Here is a 26858-nt window from a genome sequence, read left to right as displayed (position 1 = left end):
TAGTAGATGGTATCTATTGACTTCTTATGTACCTAACAGTGTCCTTTAAGCTTAACACAATAACATCTAATCTCCACAACAAGCATTTTTATTACATTTTACACATGAAGAAATTAAGTATCTTGGCCAAGGTCATAACGCTAGTAACTGGCAAAGCCAAGATTGTGCTTCTAGCTACCCCAATTCCAGAGCTGATTTACACTTAATTACTAGACCTGGCTGTCAGTAGAAACTGGACAGGAATTAATATAACCTTGGTTAGTTCAGTACAGGAAAAGAGGAAGGCATTTCTGTTTTGGACTTGGTGTTGTACTAATTGTCATAGTGGTGCAAACGCACGTGCATCCACACAGAGAGACCGGACAGCTCTTCATGCCCTTGGCTCTCGTTTTCCCTCAGAGGAAAATCAGCAAGGAGGAAAAACGGGAACACGGCTGGCCAGTATCTGGACTAGAATGGGGTTTCTTTCAGAGGCTGCATTTTTTCTACAGTGTGTTTTGAATTGTGGCGGCTCTGGAATGGCCCCGTGGTGATGTGGTGAAGTTGAACTCTTGGAGATGTCAGAAATACTTGATCTGAGTTGCAGAACTAAGATTTTGGCAGGCCAGTAGTGGACTTCTGGTGCCCCAAAGGAGTTTCCTTCTCGGCTGGCTATGAACAAAGGGGGAGCATTCATGCTACTGGCCATGGGGCTCCTGGATCCCCCAAGGTAGGAGGCATTTAATGACAATGTAGGAGCTTATGAATCAGAGTCCTACCTGCAACCCACATTGGACAGGTTGAACTGGCCATTTAAGTCAAGGGTGTGAAGTCACAAATAATTCGAGCAACATGAGATGAAGTGTGAGGCGACATTGTTCCAGGGCTAGTTGTGTTTGTCCCTTGCCTGGTGGAATGTGCCTTGGGCATACTCACCAGCTTCTTCCCCACCCAAGTCCCCCTCTCATCCTCCCTGGGGGCTCTGAAACTTCCTGGGGGAAGGTGTGTTTGGTTGAGGTTGTCATAATCATCTTCCTTGGCTTGAAGCTTCCACTGAGGTGCTGACCCTGCCAAAGCAGCTGAGACTAGGCAGCTGCAACTTTGACTTCCTCCCTATGAATTTGCCTTTGTATGTGATTGATGGATACATTATCAAGGAAGGGTGGGCTGGGGAGCGAAGACTGGGGTGCCAAAGGACCTCTTTTGTTAGGAGCCCAGGTGAACCCCCTTAGAGGATAGCTAAGTGCACATGCCTGTTCTTTAAATGATTCATTACCCTATGCAACCCCAAAATATTTATTTCACACCCTATGTGCTAGACACTCTCAAACCCCTGGGGTCACAGTACTAAACCAGAACACATGTTTCCCCAAACAGCACATTGGATTGTTTTGTGTCTGTAAAAACGGTTTTCTGTATGTATACCTATCTTTATTTATTTCTAACTTGTGAATCTACTTTGATAAATGTGTTCCAATGTTTAAAACTGTTATAATACTATGTCTGTCTTTGAAATCACTCTTTTCAATTGCCAGTTGTTTCACTGTCTTGCCAGGCAAATTGGAGACAATCTGATTGTCCCTGGAGGAGTGAAGACCATCGAGGCCAATGGGAAGATGGTGATCCCCGGCGGCATCGATGTCCACACTCACTTCCAGATGCCCTACAAGGGGATGACCACAGTGGATGACTTCTTCCAAGGGACAAAGGCTGCCTTAGCTGGCGGCACCACCATGATCAGTAAGTTCCCCCAAATTACACACTCCTGGTCCCGAGAGTTAGGCGTGTGTTAACCACCGTGCTCTCTGATGACAACTTGTACACGTCCCTTAAGACAGTTGGTAGACTTTGCCTGATGGGACCTGATAGAAGCAGGTTGGAGTGAGGACATTGGCAGCTCACCACCACTGCATGGAAGAGATGCATGAGGTTCATGACAATGAGTACAGCCATTCCCTCCTGTCTTCCTTAGTATTTGGGGTGGGTGTGCCGGTGATGGAGAATCAGAAATGACCACCTCTGGGCCTGTCACTGGGAAAAGCGGACTGAAAAAGTTGTGGATGGGGGGGAAAAGTTATTTCAGAACTTCCCATTTGGGTCTCAGGCAGGAGGGGCAGAGAGCATAGCAGAGAGTTTAGTGTTATCTGGTCTGAGCTATTTGTTGACCAGTTCATATTTTTAAGATTGGGCAAGCTACGGTATGTCTGTGGTTTCCTTTTTTGGTTTTTTTTCTTTCTTTCTTTTCTGGTAACTATTACAATTCCAAGGAAACCTAGGGAGTTGCATGCCATTGGATTACTGAACAGAAAGTGGTCCAGGCCGTCCTTCCTGTACCAAGCGAATTCCAATGACCTGGGTCCCCTCCCAGGCCCCATTCCAAACTTGATCAGCAAGGCCACTGTTTATTTTAACACCTTATACATCCACCCACAAACATAGAACAGCCTAAACCTTAGAATCATTCACTTCCTTTTACTTCCTTTCGATGGGAGCCTTAGCAGGCTTCAGCTTCAGCTAGCTGGGTGTGGAAGCCCAGGACAATTGTATCGAGGCCATAAAAGGTGCAATTCCAGCCAAAGTGGGGAAGCCAGCTGACTTCTCAGCAGCCGCCTGCCCACGGAGGCCCTGGTGTGTGTCCAGACATCAGTAATGTAGCTCCGCGCATTTGCTTTTCCGATAAGTGCACTTAGGCTGCTTGCGATAGAGGGCTGAGGAAATGAGGGATCTTGGCTTGGCTTTCTGCCATCTGGGCAAGGAGTTGAGCTTGTCAGCACTCTGGAGATGTGTGTTTTGCTTAGTCTTTTGCACAAGGGAAGGAGCAGGAGGAACGTCAAGAGTTCCAGGTGGCAAGGGAGAAAAGTATACAAAGAACCACACAAGTGTTCGTGTCCTTCGTAGACAATTAAAGAACCCAGATGTGAAAAAGAAAATAAGGAAAGACAACCCATAAACCCCACATCACTGTTTCAGTTTGGCTATATATTTTTTCCTATTTAACAAAAATAGGATCATAATAGACACATCGTGTTTTCGCCTCCTATTTTCACAAAATGAAATGTCATGGATGTCTTTCCATTCATTTATGTTTATTCTACCACAACATGTAGAACAGATGCCAGACCCTCTGTTTTATGAAGGTATCACAATTTATGTATTTACCCAAACTTCCCTATTGTTAGACATTCGATTGTTTCCAGTTTTTCACTTACATAAATACGTAATAATTTAGACTGACAGACATCTTTAGAACCCAGATTGTGCACGCAGCGTTGTTTAATCCTGTGGGAATAATTCTTGAGTTAAGGTATGAAAAAATGTCAAGGTTTTTGGCATCAATTTTATAATTATTTAAAGGCAAGTTGTGCTGATTCTCACTTTTCCTCGACTGCCCAGGCGAACTCTGAGGGTGTCCCTTTTGCCTTATCCTCACCAACTGTAAATGTTATCATTTTTAAAAATATCGCTTAGGTTGCAGGTACTGCATGAGTAGATTTGGGCCTCAAGGAAACCAGATTCTCGATGAAGAATTTGCATAGAAATAAGATCCGTGGGCCTAGCGTCAGGCTCCTTCAGAGGACAGGGGCTCTCTGTCTGGCAGTAAGCGTGAGAGTATCACTCTTCTGGGCCCTGACATAACTCTAAAACCCTTCCTCCACCCTTAGGGGGGTGTTGGACTTTTATCTGTTCTGATGACTCCCTACAGTACTGCTAATAACGGCACATAGTATGCACACATTGATAGCTAACATTAGTTGAGCACTTACTATGTGCCAGGCATCAGGCAAAGCACTTTGGTGCATTTTCCCTCTTCATCTTATAACAAACTTAGAAGGAAGGCACTATGACATCCTGCCTCCCACCCCACTTGGGACCCATTTCAAGGATGAGGAAAATGAGGTCTAGAGAAGCTAGTAATTTGTACAAGGTCCCATAGTTACGTGACAGTTAAGCCATCAGCCACACTTTCCAAGGTTAATTCCGTGCTCAGGAAATAGAAATCTTGCAGCCATGGCTACGTAAGCAGGTGCAGGCCTGTGCAAAGGGGAACAGAGGCTGGGTCAGTGAGTCACCCGTCTGGGGTCTCTGTCCTTCAGTCGACCACGTGGTGCCCGAACCCGAGTCCAGCCTGACGGAGGCCTATGAGAAGTGGCGGGAGTGGGCTGATGGGAAGAGCTGCTGTGACTATGCCTTGCACGTGGACATCACCCACTGGAACGACAGTGTGAAGCAGGAGGTGCAGAGCCTCATCAAAGACAAAGGTGAGCCCGAGTGTGCCTTCCTCCCTTCCCCTCGCCCCTCCTCCACACAACATCCACTCATTTGAGTCCCTTCCCCTAGCTTGGAGCCTGGAACCTCAAGCATGCATGCTGGAAGAAAGGGGCACCACTGCGTTCCAGGCGCTTTATTTAGTCCATCATTCTTACTCCTTGCAGGGTCCCCACGAGATGGGAATTATTATCCTCACTTGGCAGATGGAGAACCTGAGGCTCAGAATGAGTAGCAAGCAATAGATCTCCCCACAGTCCGGGCTCTTCCCCTCCATACAATGCTGCCCATTTGACAGAGGAAGAAACTGAGGCCAGGAGAGGTTAACTTCATATACAAGGTCACACACCTACTGGATATGAGATTAGGAATTTTTAAGCTTCATTATTTTTACTCCAAAGGTCAAACTCGTCAAACTCATTACTATTATATATTAACAGCATCCCCAGAAAAGCTAAGATATTTCTGGGAGCAAAAATGTGTTTGTACTCGGGCTAGGAGCTTAGGGCACGAAACATGTTCTCGTGTGTGTGTGTTAGGGGGGTGAGGGTGGGGGCAAGAAGAGGGGTTTCCTCTCAGTGAGTACATGGTTTAGGTTCCCATTGTCTTCTTAGACTCCTCTATTCTCTACTTCTTCCTACATTTTGATGGCCAGATATTTCACACACATGCTCCACTCCCCATACAGACACGCGATGTGCTCGGCATCTAAGGCTGCCTGGGGGACGCAGGGAAGTATAAGGAATGGCCTCTGCTGAGCCACCGAGGCAGAAGGAAGCAGGCCAGTGAAGAGCATCAGAATAGATGCCTGAGATGCAGGACTGACCGGATGCACAGTCTTGAGGCAAAGGCCAGGAGTGTGTTCTGGGATGGAGGGGAGAGGATGAGAGGGCCAAGCCCCTTGCATGAATTTCGTGCACCGGGCCTCTAGTATATATATAAAATTGAGAACACTGTAGCACACTGGTAGTGTTCACACCCTGGGGGTTGCACCACATACTAGTTCAGTGCACTTGGAATATCTAACTTCTTGAGCCTCAGTTTCCTCATCTGTAAAAGTGACACCTCTCAGAAGACGAGCTTTCCTTTCCATTCCCTTCCTCACCCCGCAAGCTCTGCTCCTGTCCTTCCTGATTCAGAATGAGAGATTAACCCTCTCCCTCCTTCCTTGTGTCTCCTTTCACCTGGGCTTCGGAACGGCTTTAACACCCACTTCCTTCCAAGGGGCCTGGTCATTCCACGGATGACACAGAGGCTGTGGGCAGGGTGGTGTTGGGAAAAACTGCCCTCAGTTGAACCACTCTGGGTAGGGAAGTTCTCAAATTGCAGCCACTTTTGGCCTGGAACACTGTGGGCTGAGGCGGCCCTGATGGTTGGAGATCAAAATTATTCTATTTTTTTCAAAATGACTCTCTGCTCCCCAGTCCCACCTATTTCTGTACATTACTGTATTAATCGTTTATTTGAGGTGAAAAACTAAATGGATCATTTCTCAATACCCTTACAACTTAGATATTTAAGCTCAAGGTGACACTTGACTTCCGCCCAGTAGCTCTGTTGGTTCTCCAAGGACAGGGTCCTCTCAGATTCACCCCTGCAGAGGTCACGTGCAGGGCAGGCACTTCTTAAGCAGTGAAATAAACCAACCTCAGGAGATCTGTTCATGGAGACCAGGCATGGGTCAGGGCTAGTGAGTGCTAGGAGCTCGGCATGTATCTCATTGAATGTTTCCCACACTTATAAAGCAGGGTATTGTTATTTTTCCATTTTACAGATGAGGAAACTGAGGCTCAAGAAGTTAGATATTCCAAGTGCACTGAACTAGTATGTGGTGCAACCCCCAGTGTGTGAACACTACCAGTGTGCTACAGTGATTCTCAATTTTATATATTTACTAGAGGCCCGGTGCATGAAATTCATGCAAGGGGCTTGGCCCTCTCAGCCTCGGTCGGCCCTCACAGCCCTTCGCAGCCTCGGCCGGCCCTCGCTACCTTGGCTTCATCCGGAAGGTCGTCCAGATGGTCGTTCTGCTGTTCATTCTAATTAGCATTTTAGCTCTTTATTATATAGGATACTGCCTCAAGCAAAAACAAAGCTTATTGACCCTGTGGACTGGGAGTGCTGGTTGTGGGCAAGAAAGAGGTGCAGAAGAGGAGACCATTCTCTATGACATTATGTAGGAATTGTTGCTTTTCCAGGGTGAGGAGGGAATAGAAAAATGCACTTGGAGAATGGGAAGCATCACTTTGCATTGGGCCGGAGCCTGTAATGTGCTCGGGCCCCATGGGCCATCGAAGTGGGAATAAAGGATGGAGAGTGGTTGTGATAATGCTGTCGTCTTCCTGTTCCCCCCCCCCTCCCTCTCTTGCAGGGGTTAACTCCTTCATGGTTTACATGGCCTATAAGGATTTGTACCAGGTGTCCAACACAGAGGTAAGGATCCATTGCTGTGTGGCTTGGGGTATCTAAATGGGTTTCCTGTTGTTGCTGATGACCTTGGCTCTTTGCACATGAGTCACTGTGGGCACTGTGGGAGACCGCTGGGCCAGAGTGCTTCTTGCAGTCCACGCTCCATCTTAAATCAGGTAACGGGCAGGGTGCTGGTGGCAAGGGAGACAGGGAGCTAGAAGTTCCACTGGCAGCAGCTTTCTCAAGAGGACAAGAGGAAGGGCCTGCCTCAATCTCCATCTACCAAGCAAACGCAAACTCCTTATGAGCTCAGGGAACAGGCGAGGTGCTCAGCCTTGAAGGATTAAGGAGGGCCGCCTGCTGTTTGGGGGAATTGTCCCAGCTTGCCTCTGACTCTGTCCTTAAGAAATTTGTGAGATGTGTTTTAGACAAATCTAAAGTCGTAATTCCCAGCTTTCCTGATTAGAAGGTGAAGGGAGGTCTGTTTTGAGAGGTTGAGAGACAGGGGTTTCAGCTCCCGCATTAGCTTCTGGCTGGGCTGTGGTGGTCTTCGGGAGCATGGGTTGAGAAGGATTCTGAAGCTGTGTCTCAGCTCAATGGGAAATAATTCCCTAAAAATGTGTGCTGAGGGGGAGTAGAGTGGTCGGTAGCATTGTTATGTGTTCACCCTGTCAGCTTAGGCAACACAGTAGGTTCTGTATATAGACAGTTTTCTGGAATTTCTTCGGACTCGCGCCCCTCTTGGGCCGGGCATGTTTTAGTCTGTATCTCTGCCCTAGGCACTTACTTCCTCTGGTTTATCCCCTCTGGCTCTCATAACCGGGCCTTGTGTGAGGTTGCTGAAAGCACCGGTGGCCGGTGAAGGTGACAGAGATTCATTTCCATTTCAGCTCTACGAGATCTTCACTTGCCTGGGAGAGCTGGGAGCCATTGCTCAGGTCCACGCTGAGAACGGGGACATCATTGCCCAGGTAACGGCGTGCAGCTCCCTGGAGGGCGCTTTCGGCATGGGCTTCGCTCTGCATCCCCTCCGTTTCCTCTTTGCTTCCCTGTTCCTTGAGCTCTCACTGTGTGGAAGGCACCATCATAAGCGCTCCATTAAAATCCTGCCCTAAAGGACCTCATGTCCAGGAGGAGGAAAAAAGGAAATGTGGACAAGTGAGGGAGCAGGTGCCAGTTGTTGGAAAACGGAGAGAGATCTGGCCGCTCTGGAGAATCCAGAAAGGCTTCCTGGAAGAGGAGGTTTTCAAATCAGGCCATTAATTGGGAGAGTATTGCTGCTTCTCTTTTGAAAATGAGTCCAAGCTACGTGGCCTTCTGTGTCCTAAAGAAAAACCCTAAGGCAGCACTTCTCAGAAGCCAGAAATCTGATCCAGGACTGCGGTACTCGTGGCCTTAGATGATAAAGAATTTAAGTCTTGTGGGGCTCACATGTCCCATTGGTTTCCTAGAAATCATGCTGAAAAGCCTGCGAGTGATGAAAGTGAGGGTCCTAAGGTCCCAATTGATCATTGGTGAGGAGGCAGAAAGCACTTCTCTCCCCATCTCCAGGGCTGCTTCATGGGCTAATGCACAGATGTGCCTTAGCCATAGTTTTGTTTATCCCAAGATTGGCCTCTGCTAGATGGAGGCTGCCAGAAAAGAGTGTGAGCTCTCTTAGTCCATGCGATACGATTAATAGCAAGAAGCCATTATTCATTCTTTCAGAGAGTGTTTCCTGAGCGCTCTGTGCCAGGCATCAGGCTACACAGGGGTGAGCCAAAACAGATGTCCTCCACGGCTCGGAAGTGCTTGGGCTCTGCCTTCAGTTCAGAAGTTGTCCAGGACTTGGTGAATGTGACGGGCAGGGGTGTGGGAACTAGGCTGCGGCCCAGTCTAGCTTAGACCTGTCGGCTTCCAATAGCAGGTACCACTTGGTGAGCACTTCCTACCGTGTGCCAGGCTCCTATAAATGGTCTCCTAGGTTCTCATTTAATCTTCACCCAACCCTTTAAAGTTGACTGCCATCCTCCCCATTTTGTGGATGAGAACATTGAGGCCCGGAAGGATTACGTCACTGGCCCAAAGATCACTGCAATTGACTGGGAGACCAGAATCTCAGTCCCTTACGTGATGGGCCTCAGTTGGTGTCTCACCCAGAGATGGTACATCCGGGCCCCTTGCCCCACCGGTCCAGCTGTAGGACTCCAGCTGTTGGAGTGTTGTCTCCCTAGCGGAGGAGGTGAGCTAAGTGTGCACTTTCCTCTTGCTTATGACCAAGAGGTTAATTAGGCCCCTGACAGCCTTCTCCTACGTCCTCCACACACCCAGAGCTAATGAAATCATTTTCCAAGGAAGGTCCAAATGCCTCGCTCCCAGGGGAGGTATCTGGTGGTATTAGAGCCATCACTCCTCCCCCTTCTCCAAGTTTTCAGTGCAGCGGCCAGAGGTCCCAGCCCCAGAAACCAAACTCCCAGCTTCTTCATTCTAGAGCCTGTGCAGGCACACGCGCTCCGACTCAAAGCCCCTTCTCCCGCTTCCCCTGTGGCTCCGTGGCACGCAAGTGTCTCTGCTCGCCCCCCGCCTCCCCGCCCCCCTACCTTGGGAAGATCTGTTCTGAGTTAGGAAGAGAATAAGGGCATTCATCCATCTGGATGAGTTTCTTGTGCGTGTTTATGAAATTCAGCTTGAGCTGAAAGATTTGATCACATTATCTAAATGAAGCAGCTGCTGTCCTCAGAGTCTCTGGCTGCACTTCATGCCAAAGTGACTAAGGAGGAAGAAATCTTTCCCTACGGGTCCCAACAAGGGGTATTTTCCAAAGGACAGTCTGAGAACACAGCATCCTTGGCCACTCATCCAACGGATACTTATTGGGCACTTATTATGGTAAAGCACTGGAGAAGGAAGGTGAAAAAGACAGCGTCTCTTTCCTCCTGGAGCAGACCAAAACTGCCATGACCCAACCCGTGTGCTTACCCCAGTGATCAGTGTCTCAAAGTGCCATTGCTCCCCACCCATGCCAGGTGGCACCAATGGCTTTTCACATGCCATTCTTTGTTTATTATTATTAATTGATTTTTTTTTAAGAGAGAGAGAAGAAGAAACATTGATTTATTGTTTCACTTATTTATGCATTGAGTTGTATGTACTTGTATGTTGATTCTTGTATGTGCTCTGACTGGGGATTAAACCTGCAACCTTGGTGTATCAGGACGACGCTCTAACCACTTAGATACCCATCCAGGGCCTTTTACATGCCATTCTTTACACACACACACACACACATTTCAGAGAAGAAGGGAGAGGGAGAGTAGAAACATCAATGATGAGATAGAATCATCAATGGGCTACTTCCTGCATACCCCCTACTAGGGATCCAGCCCACAACCCTGGCATGTGCCCTGACCAGGAATCGAATTGTGACCTCCTGGTTCCTGGGTTGACGCTCAATTACTGAGCCATACCGGCCAGGCTTACATGCCATTCTTAAGTCTTCCAGCTGTAGGAGCAACCTGGCTTTGGGCACAGGACTTTCCAGCATGAGCAGCACTTTAGAATCACCTCTGGAGCTTGGAGACTGATTTCTAAGATTCTCCCAGGTCTCTAGATTCAGATTCAGGAGGTCAGGAGGAGTGTTCAGACAAGCATGTTTGAAAGAATTCCCCTGGTGACCTTCACCTGACTGTTGTCCTAGAACTCTTAAACAAGGTAACAGCGAGAGTCTCCTAACAGATAGAAGATGCTTTCACTGGAGACCTTAACCCTTGTGTGTGCTCGAAAGGCAATTCAAAGTGGAAACTCAGCAGAGTTTGGAAGAAGTTTTGTTCAGTCCAAGTTTCAATCAATTGAATAGTAAGAATGAAATGGAGGTACATTGCTGGAACAATCAGCCTCTGACCATTTTTCAAATACTGTAGAGCTGGGGACAGTGGCCATTTTACTTGTCATGGTTGCTTTTAGTAGCATCTTCCTTTCTACTCTTCTTTTAAAAATTACTGTCGAAAACAAACAAACATCAACAACAAAATAGTTCTTTTCCAGGTAAAAGGAATTCCTTCTTCCTAACACCTCAGGGTTCCAGTTCACTCTCTCCACATCTCTCACCTCACCAGTGCACAGGCTCAGAGGAACTGGCTTCCATACTTGGAGAGTGAATGCCAGCAAAATTGCAGAGATGGTGGCTCAGGATTTGTGCCAGTGCCAGTTAGCCATGCGTGTGTTCACTGTCCAGCCACCTGCTTCTTCCAGAAAGCTGGCCAGAAGTCTGAGGAATTTAGCCACTAGCCACAAGAGGTAGACAGTTCTGCCTCATCCAAGACCTAATTAATTAGAATTTGACCAATAGATGAACTCAGGTAATGGTGGTTAAAGGTAGTAGTTTGTCTAGTTAAATTCTAATCCATTCATTTAAGTCATAAAAGTAAAGCATTAAAGAGCCTGATGAGCTTACTAAAATGCAGGTTCCTAGAATTTAACCTCAGGTATTCAGATCTGGTAGAACTGAATCGGGCCAGACTTCTGCATCTCCACAAACAACCCAGTTGATTCCGATGTAGGTGGTGGGTTGACTAGACTCTGGGAAATGGCGGGACCGCGCTGTAAAGGCCATCAAGTCAGGGGCCTTGTTGCCTTAATTCAAGTAAGTACCTAACCTAGAGCCTAGCATAAAGCAGATACTCAGTACTTTTGTTGAATGAATAGGTTTTAAAATGCATAAATAAATTGAAAAACGAGTTAAGGGAGTGTGCTTACAGAGGTTTGCATCTGAAAGAAATGAAGTATAAGTGATCGTGTGAGTTTTGAAGCACAATGTAGAAAAAAGTGTTACTTTTTAACAGACTTTCTTGTAATAAAAGCAGGCCACTCTCAAATGTTTTTTCCTCCTTTTAATTAAGGCTCTATCCTGCTTTGCAATTCCTCCTATAGAGTTGATGAATTTGTTCAACATACATATTTTATTCTTTCCCCCCTTGAATACATCTTCAGCATAACTCCTCCAAATCTCGGTTGAGCCCATCTAAAAGCTGCCCTCTATGTCTTGGAAATAGAGTTAGGAGTTAGCTTATAGTGCCTATGTGCTTTAAAGTTTTAGTTTAAGTATTGATGTATTACAAGAAATTGCAGTAGTACCATTTTTGGTTGGTCTGAATGATTTCAGGCTTTGAAATAAATCTTGACTAAGTGATGTCATAAGTTTTAAAAACTAAAAACTTTCCTCTATTTTTTTTCTCATTCTAGGAGCAAGCCCGGATGTTGGAAATGGGGATAACTGGCCCAGAAGGCCACGTGCTGAGCAGACCAGAGGAGGTAAGTTGCAGGGGGTTGGAGGAGGGAGAGGAGGAGGAAGAGAGAGAGAAGCAATAGCAGGAGGGGCTTTCTTCTTTTGCCAGCATCTTCCCAGAGACTCCCGTCACCACAGTGCCAATCCCAGCAGCCTCCTGGATGGCCTGTCAGTCATTTTACAGAGGCAGGGCTGGTACTCAGCCTGCCTCCCCTAGGCACAGGCACACACGGTGTATGAGCAAACATGGTGAGAGGCAGCGAGGCTCTATCAGTACCAGACAGGAGACTGGAACATTTCTTCCAAAGACCACTTTGACTGAGCCAACTCAAGGGCCCCTGAGAAAATAAGAAAGGAATGCTTTCCTCTGACCCCTAATCTCTCTAAAGATAACACCAGTTGGAGGTATTCCGCAGTTATTCAGTAGGAGTGGAAAATTTCCAAATCCTTTCTTAATCAATGTGAATTCCAGAGACATTTCTACTTATTCCCGTGTCCCACATTACAGTTTGAGTCCTGCAAGATATTGGCCTTATGGGTAGGAGGCAGAATAGGTTTTAACAGGCAGTATGTCGGTCGATTTGTGTAAGGGATTGATTGTGTCTAGGTGTGGAAGTTTCCCGTATGTAAAATAAATGCTGATTAGGGACTGTGCTTAGCAGCTGAAGCGTGAATGAAAGGTAAGTGGGGGCTGATTCCATGCCTCTGGGATGTCAGCAAACTCAGCTGCCGGCATAGGGCACAGTTGGAAATTGGCTGCCCACATGGCTGAGAGCATATTGGCTTTGGGGGACTACCCTGGGTCTGGCACCTGGAGCAAATTCCAGGTCCTCCATGTCAGCGAAGTGAACCATGTTCCTCATCTGTCATTCAAGCCCCACACTCTAAATCGGTAGAAGAAGGAGTCAGAACCAGAAATGATTACCTGCCCGTTGCCCATCTCTTCCAGAATCTTTAAAAAAATTAAATCCTAACATACATAGAGAAGAGTGTTCCTATCATAAAAGTGCAAGGAATTTTCGCAAACTGAATACACTTATGTAAGTAGCACCAGAACATCATCAGCACCCCAGAAACTCCTTTGTCTAGTGATACTTTTGTTACCAGTTGAAATAATTTATAATTTTGTATGTTGGGGGTGTAAATTGGTGCAGCCACTGTGGACAACAGTAAAGAAGTCCCTCAAAACAGAACTATTAATTCATCTTCTGGGTGTTTATCTGAAGAAAATGAAAACACTAATTCAAAAAGATATTTGCACCCCCGTGTTTATTGCAGCTTTATTTACAAGATATGGAAAGAACCTCAGTGCTCATCAATGGATGAATGGATGAATAAAATGTGGTACACACACACACACACACAGGAATATTATTCAGCCATAAAAAAAAGAATGAAATTCCACCATTTGTAATAACATGGATGGGCCTTGAGGGAATTATGCTACATGAAATTAGTTAGACAAAAAAGGATAAATACCATAGGATCTCACTTAGTGTGTAATCTAAGAAACAAAACAACAATCACTCCCCCAACACTCTCTACCCCCAAAAAACAACAACAAGAAGTTCATAGATACAAAGAACAGATTGGCAGTTGCCGGAGGCAAAGGGTAGGAAAATTGGATGAAGATGGTCAAAAGGTACAACCTTCCAGATATCAAATACATAAACCACGGGGATGTAATGTACAGCATAGTGTATAGTTAATAACACTGTATTGCATATTTGAAAATTGCTAAGAAAGTAGATCTTGACAGTTCTCATCACAAAAAAATGTTGTAACTGTGTGTGACGGATGTTAAGAAGACTTACAGTGATCATTTCGCAATGGTACAAATATGGAATTACCATGTGGTACACCTGAAATATAGTATTCTATGTCAGTTAAGCCTCAATTTAAAAAAATAGTGATGAGGTTACAGTCACAGCACCCCTGTGAAAGGCTGTGTCCTCAATGCCAGGCCCCTCTGTGGAACAGTTGCTTTTGCCCAGGACTGTGCTGACGGCTTTGTCGCAGTTGTCCTTGCTGCTGCTCTGGGTGGTCAGGGTTATTGTGCACAAGGAAGCTGAAGAGCAGAGCGGTCAAGGCCCATTGTGTCTGAAGGAAGTTTACACAATGCAGGTAGGCCAGGGTGATCGGCGCTGTGGGTGACACTTTTCTTAAATGCTGGTCACTGTGGGGATGTGCTGGTGAGATAGATCCTTCAGCAGCAGCCAGGGGATTTCTGGGCAAAGTCTATTTTTGTCCCTTGGTTTGTTTGTTCAACCCCCCCACACCCCGTTCCTCCCTGTTCCCGTCTCCTTTTTAGTAGAAAGCCTCTGGAAGGCAGATCCCAACAACCCTGGAAGCCCTTTTGGGTGAAGCTGGAGAGTGATGTAACCTTCCAAAGATAGTCATGTTGTGAAGGTGCTGACAAACCTGCAGTGCTGGGAGGGAGTGAGATCAAAGGGGCCCGGGCAGAGGTCACCGAGGTCACAGGGCGGCTGGAGAGGTCAGGATAGGTGTGAAGAGGGAGGACTGGGCATGGGAGGAGCCAGCCCCTCTTAGGTTCAGAGCACACCCAGGCACCAGCTGAGTGATGCTGCTCAAGAGCTGAGCCCGAGGCTCAGAGACGCTGCTCTGGGAGCTTCAGGAAGGTGGCCAAGTTTCCCTGGGGTTGGTGGCCTCCAGGGTCTCATCCACGTGGAATGAAGGGCAGCCTGGGGGACGCCAGCTGGACCAGCTGAGTTTTTAAGAGCCTGTCTGCTGAGCCACGCTCACCACAGGCAGGAGCTGGTTTGTGTCGGGCATCTGCAAGCTATTTTTGGTCTTTTTGGAAGGGTTGGGCTGCATAGGCTAACCAGAATGTCATAGCCATCCAAAACATTGCCGATTGAATGGAAACACGCCAGGGTCTCTGCTTTGGGCTGAATTGGACTAATTTGGGAAGTAACTTTGGGTATAACACAGGCTCTCGTACACCAGTCGGAAGCTGCCATCAGCACCAAGACCAACAGCCACCCTTCAAGGAACACTGGCCTCGTCCCAGGAGTGGGCAGGTCGCCTTGCATGGGTGAACTCTTGTAGTGCTCAGAACAACCATCTGTGACAGGTCCTATTATCCCCACTTTATGGACAAGGAAATTGAGGCTTTAGGAGGTTGTTTGAGGTACCTGAGGTCACCCCACTTCTAAGTGGCAAGACCAGAACTCAGATCCAGGCCGTTTGAGAAAGCGTGCGCCCGTTTGAGGACCCTGCTTTGTTGGTAAAATAAGGGAAACGCATGCTTTCTTACTTAATAAATGGGACTGGGCTGGTTAGCATCTTTGCAAACATGAATTCCACGTTGGGGTGGGGTGGAGGAGATTGATAACAAAAGAAGCCTTTGTGTGGAGAAGCCTGGGAATTATTAGTATCGGACATGCCTGCTGGAATTAACCCTTCACTGACCACCGGCTGATGCAGGCGAGGATTGGAAGACGCATGGCGCCTCATCGCCTAGGCTGGTTATTTCATACCATTGGTGTTGGGATTGTGTTTTGCTGGAGAACTTGCCCTGGGAAGATTGGGGAGCAAAGGCTTCCATCACATGTAGCCTTTGTGATCATCACAGCGAGGGGAGAGAAAAGGCTAAGGAAAAACTAGCTGCATTGAGGCAGTGTTTGCTCTGTGCCAGGCCCCGCGCTGGCCTCTCCTGATCTCCACGCCACAGCCAGGAAGCGCTCTATGAGATTTAGACCCAGTGCGTTCAGCGCTGGGCTTTTAGCCTCTGCCGTGTTCTCAGGGTGTGGAGGTGGGAGTGGTGGCTTTGAGAGGCTCCCATTCCTGTTGACTTCAGGGGCCTTTTTTTTTTTTCTAGCTGGAAGCTGAGGCTGTGTTCCGTGCCATCACTATCGCCAGCCAAACCAACTGCCCTCTCTATGTCACGAAGGTCATGAGCAAGAGCGCGGCCGACCTCATCTCACAAGCCAGGAAAAAAGGTGACTCGTGCTCCCGAAGGTCTCGGGGCTCTGATGCTCCACATCTCCTCTCCTCCTGGGGTATCCTGTGCAAATGGTGCCTGTTTTGCTCATTGCCTAGTTCCCTGGGAAGCCCCTCATCCATGGCAGCGCATTTATCTTTTCTGCGTTCCCGTGGATAACAGGATCCCAGGATTAATCCCACTGGGCAGAGGAGTAAACTGAGGCTCAGGAAGGGTTAGTGGTTTTCCCCAGATGACACAGCCTGAATCAGTTCTTTGGAGACTTGCTTCATTTTCCTCCCTTTTTTCTTTTACTGTCAGTTCACATTACCTGAGCTTTATAAATGGACTTATTAATCAAGATTATATTGGGTGCGGAAGTCAAAGACCCGACTCAAACTGACTTACAGAAACAAAAGTAAATTATTGGTTGCAGGTATTTCAGGCGTGGTCACAGCAAGGGGGTTAAGTAAGGAGATTAGGGTTCTGTCACTCTCCTATCTTGGGTCTGCTGGCCTCTCTGGTGGCCTTATTTTCAGTATGAATAGTGACTAGAATAAATGCCTGTTGTCTTCCAACAGCTCAAGCCCAAATCCTCAGGACTGTGATGGCCTCATCCCTGATCCAGTATCTGCTCTGGATGGTGTAATTGATTGGCAGGGCTGAGGGCAGGGTCCTACCCCTGAGCCCCACAGGGCAACACAAGTTATTTTTTCAAAAAGGGGTTGTATGGGTGGCATGACCTTCGTGACCCAGGCTCCGTCCCCACTGCCTTCGACCGCTTTCCTCCATGGCTGTTAACTTGGACATCATTCGCTCACCTTGCGCTAAGCTAAAGTTTACTCTCATTTCAAAGCTTTCTTTTCTGCTTTTCATTCTTGTCCTTCCTGGGACACTAATGGGCTCACTTGTGAACGGTGGTTGAGGAACTGGAGGTGTGCGGCTCTGTGTTTGGTTGGGAGTGAGGACTTACTGGGCCCAGTTGTATGATTGTGACCACGGTGTGCTGTGGCTGTTCTGGGAGTGGAGAGACCCACAGTGATTCATCTCCCAAACTCAGAACCGGTCTGTGAACCTCGAGATGTGAGGGACCGGGATGGCTGAAAATAGTCCAGCTGACGGATGGCTGTGTTCAGCTGCGTGGCCTCTGGCAAAGGGAAGGGAATCGTCCTAATTGTCTAGACGGTCTTTCTAGCTGGCAGATTCCGGGCGCCTCCTGTCTTGCGCTGCTCCCAGTAAGCCTGCTGTTTCCTCTCTCAGCTTTTCAGTGTCTCCACAGGACATGGTGTGGTTGCTCCATTGGGGATGAGTCATCGGGCGAGAACCAGGAAAGCAGCCCCATTTTCCTTATCCATTCTTGGAGAAAGGCAGAAAAAGAAAAAGAAAGAAAAGGGCACTGGGGACAACCCCACACCTCTTCCCATGACCCACTACCATAGCCATCCTCGTACCGGTGCCTTCTGCCGATGGCTATGTCCTGCCTGGGACCCATTCTCACGGTGACCTGGGGGGCCCAGGACATTGTTTCAGTGATATCCTGGGTCTTGTTTTCAACCTCGTGTGGAAAAATTCCTCACCCTTGGCCTTTTGGGTCATGATTCGCCGGCAAGGACAAGGACAGTGTGTCTCTAGGGTGGAAGGGTTACATTATTTCAGTGACAAAAAACTGGCTGCTGAGATTGACGCCAATAAGCCTCGAATGAGCTGTCATTCCCTGGGAGAGAGTCAAGGGCGTTCGGACAGGAAGACAGAGGGTAGCAGGGTTCCCTCCTCCCTGCTGAGCAGGTTACTCTATAAGCCCCCGTGTGTTCCATCACCAAGTGCTCTTTAGCAGCTCAGCATTGCTGCTCAGAATTAATATTAGGGATCTACAGTTTATGAAGACCAACTGAGATAAATACTGGTACAGGCATATCTCGGAGATGTTGCGGATTTGGTTCCCAACCACCGCAATAAAGTAAATACTCCAATAAAGCAGATTACACATGAATTTTCGGTTTCCCAGTGTATATATAAAAGTTATGTTTACACTACACTGTAGCCTATTAAGTGCGCATTAGCATTATGTCTAAAAAGCAATGTACACGCACTAATTTAAAATACTTTATTGCTAAAAATTGCTAACCATCCTCTGAGACTTCAAGTCATAATTGTTTTGCTAGTGGAGGCTTTTGCCTTCAATTTGTCAGAAACACAGTATTTGCAAAGTGCAGTAAAATGAGGTATGCTTGCACTTTAAATTTATTATGATGTAAAATTCTCAAAGAACCCTGAGAAATAGGCATTATTACTCCCAGTTTCAGAACAGGAAATTGAAGCTCACCTTGTCCAGCTCTCTCCCAGCTTGGAGAGCTAGTATTCAAGCCCAGGTATAATGCCAGTCTTTGCTTATCCTACTCTTCCCTCTATAAATAGTCCAAAGGGAGGGTTCTTCTACTTTTAAAGTTGTCATTTCTCTTGATGGTACTTGAGTGCTTGCCTTGGCTTTCATTTCTTCATTTCTTTGTGGCCCTGTGTGCTTCAGTTTGGTAAATATTTTTGGAGAGCCCTTGAAATTCTCATTAGTCATGTGCGGATCCTTTTTTACCGTCATCCCAAAGAGCTGGGGTGTCATATACAGGGGTTGGCAAAAGTAGGTTTACAGTTTCTCCTATGGAAAAAGACATGCAAGTTATGATTACCACAGTAGCTTTAGTAACTTAAAAGCATGTCACTCATGACTGTAAACTTACTTTTGCTCACTCCTGTATGAATCGTTGCCATTGCTTCCTTCTTTTGCCCACGGCAGACATCACTAATCGATCCTGAGTCTTTTCTGGTGAAGCCAGAAGCATTATTAGAATTCTTCCTTATGCAGAATTTCAGTCAAACAAAATCAACTGATAACAGTTGGAGCAGGGCAAACACCTATTTATAATCCTGGCCAAAGAGCCTTGCTAAACTTCAACCTTGTAGGGAACTTGAACGTAGAAGATGAAGAACTGAAGCTAAAGAAGCGCAGGGCAATGCAGGCCATCTCTAGCCCAGGATCTTGGCGCAGAGAATCTTGGTACCAACCCACCTTCTGTATTTGCCTTCTGTATCACTATCCCTTCTTGAAGAAGTCGGACAGAAGCTTAGATCAGTGTATTTCCCAATATCCTTCTTCTCCTTGATTTGTATTTAAGTCCCTAATTCCAGACATAGGGACCAAGAAGCGAGCCTCATCTTTCATGTGCCCCAGGTTATTGGGGGTCCTTGAGCAAATCATTCCTTGCCTTGGGTTAGGGAGTAGTAGACATGATGGAAAAGATCATGAGAGCCTCTAATCCATGGAGTGGGTTTTACTTTGTGGAACCAACGCATGTCCTTGGAGCAGCAGGATCTAGCCGTTCCCAGTGACATGGGCACATTTGGGGCTTTGGAGCCCTACAGTGGGAAGGAGGAGGAGGTATAAAGAAATTAGATTTATTGGGCATATCCTTTGTGGCAGACATTTTGTACATGCCAAATCCTTATATTTTCACAAGCCTGGGAAGTAGACATTATTTAGTTTCATCAATTCCAGGATGGACCTATTCTACATTTTAATATTTCTTTTTTTTAATATATATTTTTATTGATTTCAGAGAGGAAGGAAGAGAGAGATAGAAACATCAATGATGAGAGAGAATCATTGATTGGCTGCCTCCTGCATGCCCCACTCTGGGGATTGAGCCCCCAACCTGGACATGTGCCCTGACTGGGAGTCGAACCGTGACCTCCTGGTTCATAGGTTGATGCTCAACCACCGAATCACGCCAGCTGGGCCACATTTTAATATTTCTGAAATGAGGGTGAATCTTAAAATCAATGTATATATATTTTTCTTTTGCTTTCCATTTTAATTTGCCTCAAAATTTGAGAATTAATACTGTATCTTGCAAGCAGTGTCTTCTTGTAATCTGAGGAATGCTTCCCCCTACCCTCCCACCCCCACCTCCACTTAGCTAGAAAAGCAGAGGCTTAGCAAAGGTGGGAATGTGGACTTGAACCCAGGCCTGTCTGATTCCAGAGCCACAGCCTTGAGTATGCAAAGAGGCTATGATTATCTAAGACGTGCCCAGGGTAGCAGTACCTTATGCAAACTCTTTGCCTACCCCTTGTAGGAAATGTGGTGTTTGGAGAGCCCATCACTGCCAGCCTTGGCACAGATGGAACCCATTACTGGAGCAAGAACTGGGCCAAGGCAGCTGCATTTGTGACATCCCCACCTCTGAGTCCTGACCCAACCACTCCTGACTACATCAACTCCTTGCTGGCCAGGTTGGTGCAGAATGACAAGCAGCTGGCATTGCGTGGAAACATCCTGGGGCTGGTGGGATGAGGCCTAGGGCAGCCCGTCCATCAGCTGGACTTGGGTCTGCTGTGAGGAAAGACGTTGAGAATTCCCCTGCAATCTGGAGGGCAGACAACAGGCTCTCTCCCATTGTGTTTGTAAAAATACTACAGTAATTACATTTATCATGGTAACAGCAGTTCATGTGTTTTGTGTGCCAGGCACTAGGGTGAGACCACACACATGATCTCATTGTCCCTTATAACTTGATGAGTGAGGGACTTTCATAACCGTTTTACAGATTAAGCAGCTGAGGGTCAGAGGGACTAAATTATTTGCCGAAATTTGAACAGCTGGTCATGATGACCACCTAACCCAAATTATAGGGGACTTGTTTGCTGCTTCTCTCTGCAGATCAGTCCCATCACTCATTTGGGTCCCCTCTGTTTTGTTACACAAGAGATGATCTAATCCCACCCCCCATTTTTCCAGATGGGGTAACCAAGTCCCAGAGCTGGGAAGACATTCACTCAAGTTCACATAGTTGGCAAGAGGTAGAGGGAGGGTTCCAAATGCAGGTCATGGCACTCCAAACGCTGACACTAGACACTTGAGTCTGGGCCCCTGCGGTGCCTCTGGCCACCTGTCCCATTCACGTGGAGCTTTCCTCCTTTGCCAGTGGGGACCTGCAGCTCTCTGGCAGTGCCCACTGCACCTTCAGCACCGCCCAGAAAGCGATCGGGAAGGACAACTTCACAGCCATTCCTGAAGGCACCAATGGGGTGGAGGAGCGGATGTCTGTCATCTGGGACAAGGCTGTGGTAAGGATCAGGTCATGGGAGGGTAGCCAGGCTGTGCATCAGTGTCTTCTGGCAAAAAGGCCTGGTTTTATTTTCCTTGTTAACATTATCTAGGCTGCCAAAAGAATAGCCATGCAAATGAAAGTTCTCTCAAAGATTTCAGTAAAATTAGTGATTAATATTTTACATTGGTCATGTCCCTCTGTTCTATTTTAAAAACTCTAGAGACACTCATTTCAGAGCCCAATAGGATGTGTATGATCTGATGCCTCATTTATCTATACAGTGTAATCCACCAAGTTTCCCTTTTCTTTTTGGCTACCAGGAAGCTAGATTTTTAAGCTAAATTCTTTTTTTCTTACCGGGGCCTTTTGTTTTGAGAAGAGAGAAAAGATAAATATTTTTGTCTCTCCTCTTATATACGTAGATTTTATTTTTTTACATTGTTATGTATTTGTGAGTGTATGTATGTGTTTTACTTGGCACTATCTAGAATTGTTTAAAAATAATATATATACATATATATATATATATATATATATATATATATATATATATAACCAACATAGTACCTTCTTGATAAAGAACACTTGGAAACCACTGAAAAAAACCCCACATTCACGAAAGAAAACAAAAATTACTCATAAATTCCACTCCTCAGGGATAACCACTGTTATCATTTGGGTGAGGTTCTTCCATAGTTATCCTATGTGTGTGCAAATACAAACACATATTTTAAAAAATGGGCTCATCGTCACTTTGTTTTTAGTGTGCACTCTCTACAACCCCTATTGGATTTAGAAGGGGTAAAAGTAAGTAAGTGTATGCACGTAACCAGAGAAAAAGAACATACTCCAGGAGCAGTAACTTCCCTCGTGAGCCTTGTGTTGAATCGTTTTGCCTGGGCGACCTGACAGCCCAGCCGGTTCTGAGAGCTTGCTGGGTGTGGTTCTGTGCTCACAACCTCAGAGGCTCCTGTTTGTATTTTGGGGCATTTGTGGTCACCCTGCTCTGAGCTTAGAAGCCCTGCATTGACAATAAAAAAAAAAAATTATGATTTCCATAGGCCACAGGGAAAATGGATGAAAACCAGTTTGTGGCTGTGACGAGCACAAATGCTGCAAAGATCTTCAACCTGTACCCCCGCAAGGGAAGAATATCTGTGGGTTCCGACAGCGACCTGGTGATCTGGGATCCAGATGCTGTAAAGATCGTCTCTGCCAAGAACCACCAGTCGGTGAGGCTGGAGCCGGCAGGCGTGGGGCGGGGCGGGGAATGCGTGCAGGGAACTTGGTCAGGAGAGATGGGTGTATGTGGTGTGCCAGGGTAGTCAGGCTAGGATGTGTTCCAATAACAAACCGTCCCGAGTTCTCAGTGACTTCCAACCTCAGCAGTTTAGTTCTCACTCCCGCCTTCCAAAATGAGTCAGCAGAAGGGCTCTGCCTACCATCGTCTCTGGGGGACGGAGGCCCATAGAGATGTCATCTCTACATGGTTCTCCGAAAGCTTTCCCAACATGTCACTTCCTGTCATGCTGCATTGGCCAAAGCCCGTCCTGGAGCCACAGCTTCCTCCAGGAGGGCAGGAAATGCAGTGGTGCCTTGTGCCCAGAAGGAAAAAGAATGGGGGGTGGGGGGGGAGAAGGGGTGACCAGCACTGATGACGTCATCAGGAGGCGTTGCAGGTGGAAGGTAATTCCCAGTACCTTGCGGACAAGAGCTTAATACTTGTTAATAAAATAAAAATAGCTCATATTTTTTCAGCACCTATGTTTCAGGCACTGTGCTTGTCATCCATTCAGTCTCCCCAGCAGTCTTCCATGGGCAGGCACTATCATTATCCTCATTTTGTAGATAAGGAAATGGAGGTGCCCAGGGATTAAATAATTTAGGCCGCAAGAAAATGAAGCTAGGATTCAAACCCAGACAACCTGGCTCTGAACTGATGCCCTTAACCACTTTGCAGTGACGCCTTGCACTAGTTGAATAAATGAAGGAGGTAGGGGGAAATCCCATTGGTTGGTGGGAATGGCCTTTGTCAGACATTATGTCATATCACGTTATTTCATTTCAAGCTAGCAGGGGCCTAAGGGTCATGTGACCCACCTACCCACCCACCAACTCAAGGCCGCCAAGTACAGCTTCCCTGATACTTATCCGGCTTCTCTGTGGACACTGACAGTGACAAAATTTACTTCCACCGTGGGGACCTTAATAAGGACTGGGTGCTTCTCTTTGCTAGGAATTCCAGCCTGTACTTGGGTCGCTTCTGTCTCCAGGGCCTCTACCCACTGAGCCCTTGTGGATGCTTTGTAGGCTTTTCCTGGCTTACCTGGCCAGTCCTAGCCCCACTGAAGGCAGGATCGCAAGCACATGAGCACCACATTGCCTTTCTCCCCTTCCCACGCCCATACCCATGGCTGTGCCCCTGCCCCTGTCCCTAGGCTGCGGAGTATAACATCTTTGAAGGCATGGAGCTGCGCGGGGCTCCCCTGGTGGTCATCTGCCAGGGCAAGATCATGCTGGAGGATGGCAGCCTGCACGTGACCCAGGGGGCCGGCCGCTTCACCCCCTGCAGCCCCTTCTCCGACTATGTGTACAAGCGCATTAAAGCCCGGAGGAAGGTGAGGAGGCCGGGAGCCCGGGTGAGGTGGGAGGGGCTGTGTCCTGTCCAGGCACCACGGGGACAGTAACCCTGGATCGGGAGGGGACGCTGCACTCAGACCCCACCAAAGAGATGCACAGTGTCCGTCTCTTCCTGGGGACACGCGCTCCGATTTAGTGCACACAGAAAGGGGTCTTCAAACGTTTTGGTCAAAGAAAGGTTTTTCAAATGATTTTCTCCCATTTCATAGCGCTTTTCTTTAAAATAATTTAAAATGGTAATAATTCAAAATAATGTTAATATGTATAATTTAACTCTCTAAGGCTTACAATGAGAACCAGGAGTCCACACTCGTCCCTGTCCCATTCTGTCCAGGGCTGGCCCACGGGGGCACATGTTTATAATTCTTCTAGCTGGTTCTGTGCATCAAATAAACTCTTATATTTCTGATTTAATAGCTAGATAGACAGACAGATATATACACACGTATATCTATCGATCTACCTACCTACCTACACATTATAAGCAGAGCATCCCTGGTGGATCTAGGGGTGAGGCCCATAACTGTCTTTTCAGCTCCCCATCCTACCCCCTAGAGTCTCAGGTCACTTTTAGGTGAGTGAGGGCTCCACGCAGCAGGGTTAGACCAGCCCTGGGAGCCTGGAGTTTGAACTCCCTTCCCACCTGCTCTGCTCTGGCCGAACAGGTGGTTCTTCCATTTCATGTTTCCGCCATCGTTTCCTCTGCTGGGAACGCTGCCCTCCACACCACACCTCTGCACCCCAGCCTCCTCCCTCCCTAACCAGAGCCCATACAAGCTTCTTGGATCCTTAAGATCAGAGGTCACCCTTAGAGAACCCTTCACCTACCTCCTTCATCAGCATTCCATCATACACCCCCCTTTATTTTATACTCCTCCTCTCCTTCAAATAACACTTTTTCCTTGTTCTCACTGCACACACTTAGTGCACTGATATAGTTGTGCCGCCTAGAACAGACCCTTAGCTGTTAAAGGAATAGCTGGTGACGTGCTTTCTCTGTCGCAGATGGCAGACCTGCACGCCGTCCCGAGGGGCATGTATGACGGCCCGGTGTTTGACCTGACCACCACGCCCAAGGGGGGCACCCCCGCAGGCTCCACCCGGGGCTCCCCCACTCGGCCGACCCCGCCTGTGAGGAACCTCCATCAGTCGGGATTTAGCCTGTCGGGTGAGTCGGAAAAGCTGATGGTGACCATTAGTGAGAAAGGGAGGAGAGAAGGGGGAAGGGGGCTCAGTGCTCCAAGCTAACGGTGGTCCTTGGAGCGAACCCAGACCGCCTTTTAGGGGACCGGTTACTGGGCAAGAAGGATGGTTTGTGCTGAACCAATAAATAAGTCCTGCCGAGAAAGCAAGATGAGGCTCAGTCAGGTGCAAGGTCAGGCTTAAATGACACCAGTTCTGCTCCGAGCTCACACCTGGTAGGGGAGGAGGGGGGGTGAATTTATAGTGATTTTCTACATTAGACTGTGAGAGCGGTGCAGTGTGCCCAGGTGAAAAGAGAGCTCAGATTCTTTTTATGCTCAAATTGCAATAGCTTCTTCCAACCCAGGATTTTTATTCTGCCCTTCCTCGTACTAGTAATCAAGCTAGCAGCAGCCGCTGCTGATTGGACATTTACCCTGGGGCAGCCATATCACGACTCTTACCTATTCTTTAAGAACTGCCTGATATAAATACGAAATAATGATTCAATTCCTCCACAACCAGTAGTCTTAAATTGCGAAAAAAATAAATGTAGGTTAGCGTCTCTATGATGAACAATTTAAAAGTGAGGGAAGCAGGATAACAAGAAGGGACAGAGATGTGTAAAGAGAAAACTGTGGGGGCAGGAAGGGGGTAAGGAGGGGAGCAGCAGGAGATGGGGAGGAAAAGAGATGAGGGGGACATAGGTCGGGGAGGAAGACAAAGGAAAAGGGCTAAAAGTTCTCAGGTGACAGGGCCGGAGGTCACAGCATGCTCTTTGCTGAGGTCTTTGCCCGTGTTTCTGCCCTTTCCTGTTGCTCCTGGCTCCCCTCAGCCCTAAGCTTCTCCGGCTCCTTCTGAATGACAGAGGGACTCACTGGTGTTTCCTGTTGTGCTGTGGCTGCAGGAGCCTGGCCGTCACCACTGCCAGTTGTGACCCTAGCCCCTCCCAGCCTCAGTCACCTCCTCTTTCAGTGGGATAATAACAGTCCATTTCTGGAAAGATAGTGGGGAGAGTTGAGTAAGACAAACGGAGAAACACTTAAAACGTTGCTTGTCACGTGAATGGAGCAGCTATTTCTCATAACACTCCCATCGTTGCTTTTATTGCCATTGTTATGATGTGGAGGGCTGGATGAAATCCAGATACAAACCTGGCTTTCCCTGGCAGAGGGTGAGTTCCAGGAGGGTGGGCATGAAAAGTCTGGAAGACCTCCTGATCGAGAATGGAAGTTTCTTGGGCCAGGAGGCCAGAAGGCACGTAATAGCTTAGACTCTTAAAATTAATCCTGTTTCTCTCTTGTCCACACCCTCCCCCCTCCCAATTTCTCTCCCTGGGAATGTGTTGCCAATGCAGGCACCCAAGTGGATGAAGGGGTCCGCTCGGCCAGCAAGCGCATCGTGGCGCCCCCTGGAGGCCGTTCTAACATCACATCCCTGAGTTAAGCAACCCCTCCCCAGAGAGAGGGGCAGAAGCAAGAAGAGATTGATTTGAAGCCAACATGGTACACCTATATTTAAGAAGGAGAGCGAATCCAAACAGTTACGACCTAAAGAATCAATAAGCCTCAAGCCTTATGTTTCTCCAATGTTACGCTCGCTTGCCTAGCTTTACGAATATTGCTTTGTTTATGCCTAGCCTTGATTTGGTTGACCCCTCTCCCCCATTTACATGCATGCAATCAGACAGGCCACTAAGGTAAGGAGTCTGCTATCTAGTGTTGAGAGCGTGTGTAGTGCTGCATCTTAAGACAAGGGGACAGACAAAGCTGGATGTCAGGAGACTGAACAGAAGGGACACAGTTATTTGGGGTGAGTGGGTGGTGGGAGCCCGAGCAAAGCGGGGAGCTCAGAGGGCTGGGGTAGGGTGAATACGGGGAGGGGGGTGGGTGGGTGAATATAAGGGGTCTTGTGTATTGTGTTAATGATTTATTTCCTTGGAAGATGGCCCCTGAGGGTCCGGGGGCAGTGGAGAAGGCAGGCGGGGTCTTCAGGTTCCCGATTTTGTCACGTCCTCTCTTAGTAGATTTCATGTGTTTGAGCATTTTATTAAAACACCAAAACCCAGCCATGG

General features: G+C 47.5%; 1 protein-coding gene across 2 annotated transcripts in view; it reads left to right on the top strand.

Annotated features, from left to right (window-relative positions):
• The window catches only part of DPYSL3 (dihydropyrimidinase like 3), a 105121-nt gene extending 78486 nt beyond the window's left edge, over nt 1-26635 (top strand). For both annotated transcript variants that reach the window (XM_079772958.1, XM_079772959.1), the window contains exons 3-14: nt 1535-1719; nt 4074-4238; nt 6617-6678; nt 7545-7625; nt 11875-11943; nt 15759-15879; nt 19988-20144; nt 20837-20978; nt 22024-22194; nt 23401-23580; nt 24608-24770; nt 26142-26635. In XM_079772958.1, the coding sequence (XP_079629084.1) occupies nt 1535-1719; nt 4074-4238; nt 6617-6678; nt 7545-7625; nt 11875-11943; nt 15759-15879; nt 19988-20144; nt 20837-20978; nt 22024-22194; nt 23401-23580; nt 24608-24770; nt 26142-26230 (1585 nt within the window). In that variant the 3' untranslated portion in view covers nt 26231-26635. The remainder of the gene's footprint in view (nt 1-1534; nt 1720-4073; nt 4239-6616; nt 6679-7544; nt 7626-11874; nt 11944-15758; nt 15880-19987; nt 20145-20836; nt 20979-22023; nt 22195-23400; nt 23581-24607; nt 24771-26141) is intronic.
• Nucleotides 26636-26858: the final 223 nt, after the last annotated feature.

This window comes from Cnephaeus nilssonii, assembly GCF_951640355.1.
Source record: "Cnephaeus nilssonii genome assembly, chromosome: 5".
Taxonomy (NCBI): Eukaryota; Metazoa; Chordata; class Mammalia; order Chiroptera; family Vespertilionidae; genus Cnephaeus; species Cnephaeus nilssonii.
This window is presented reverse-complemented; position numbering and strand designations above follow the sequence as displayed.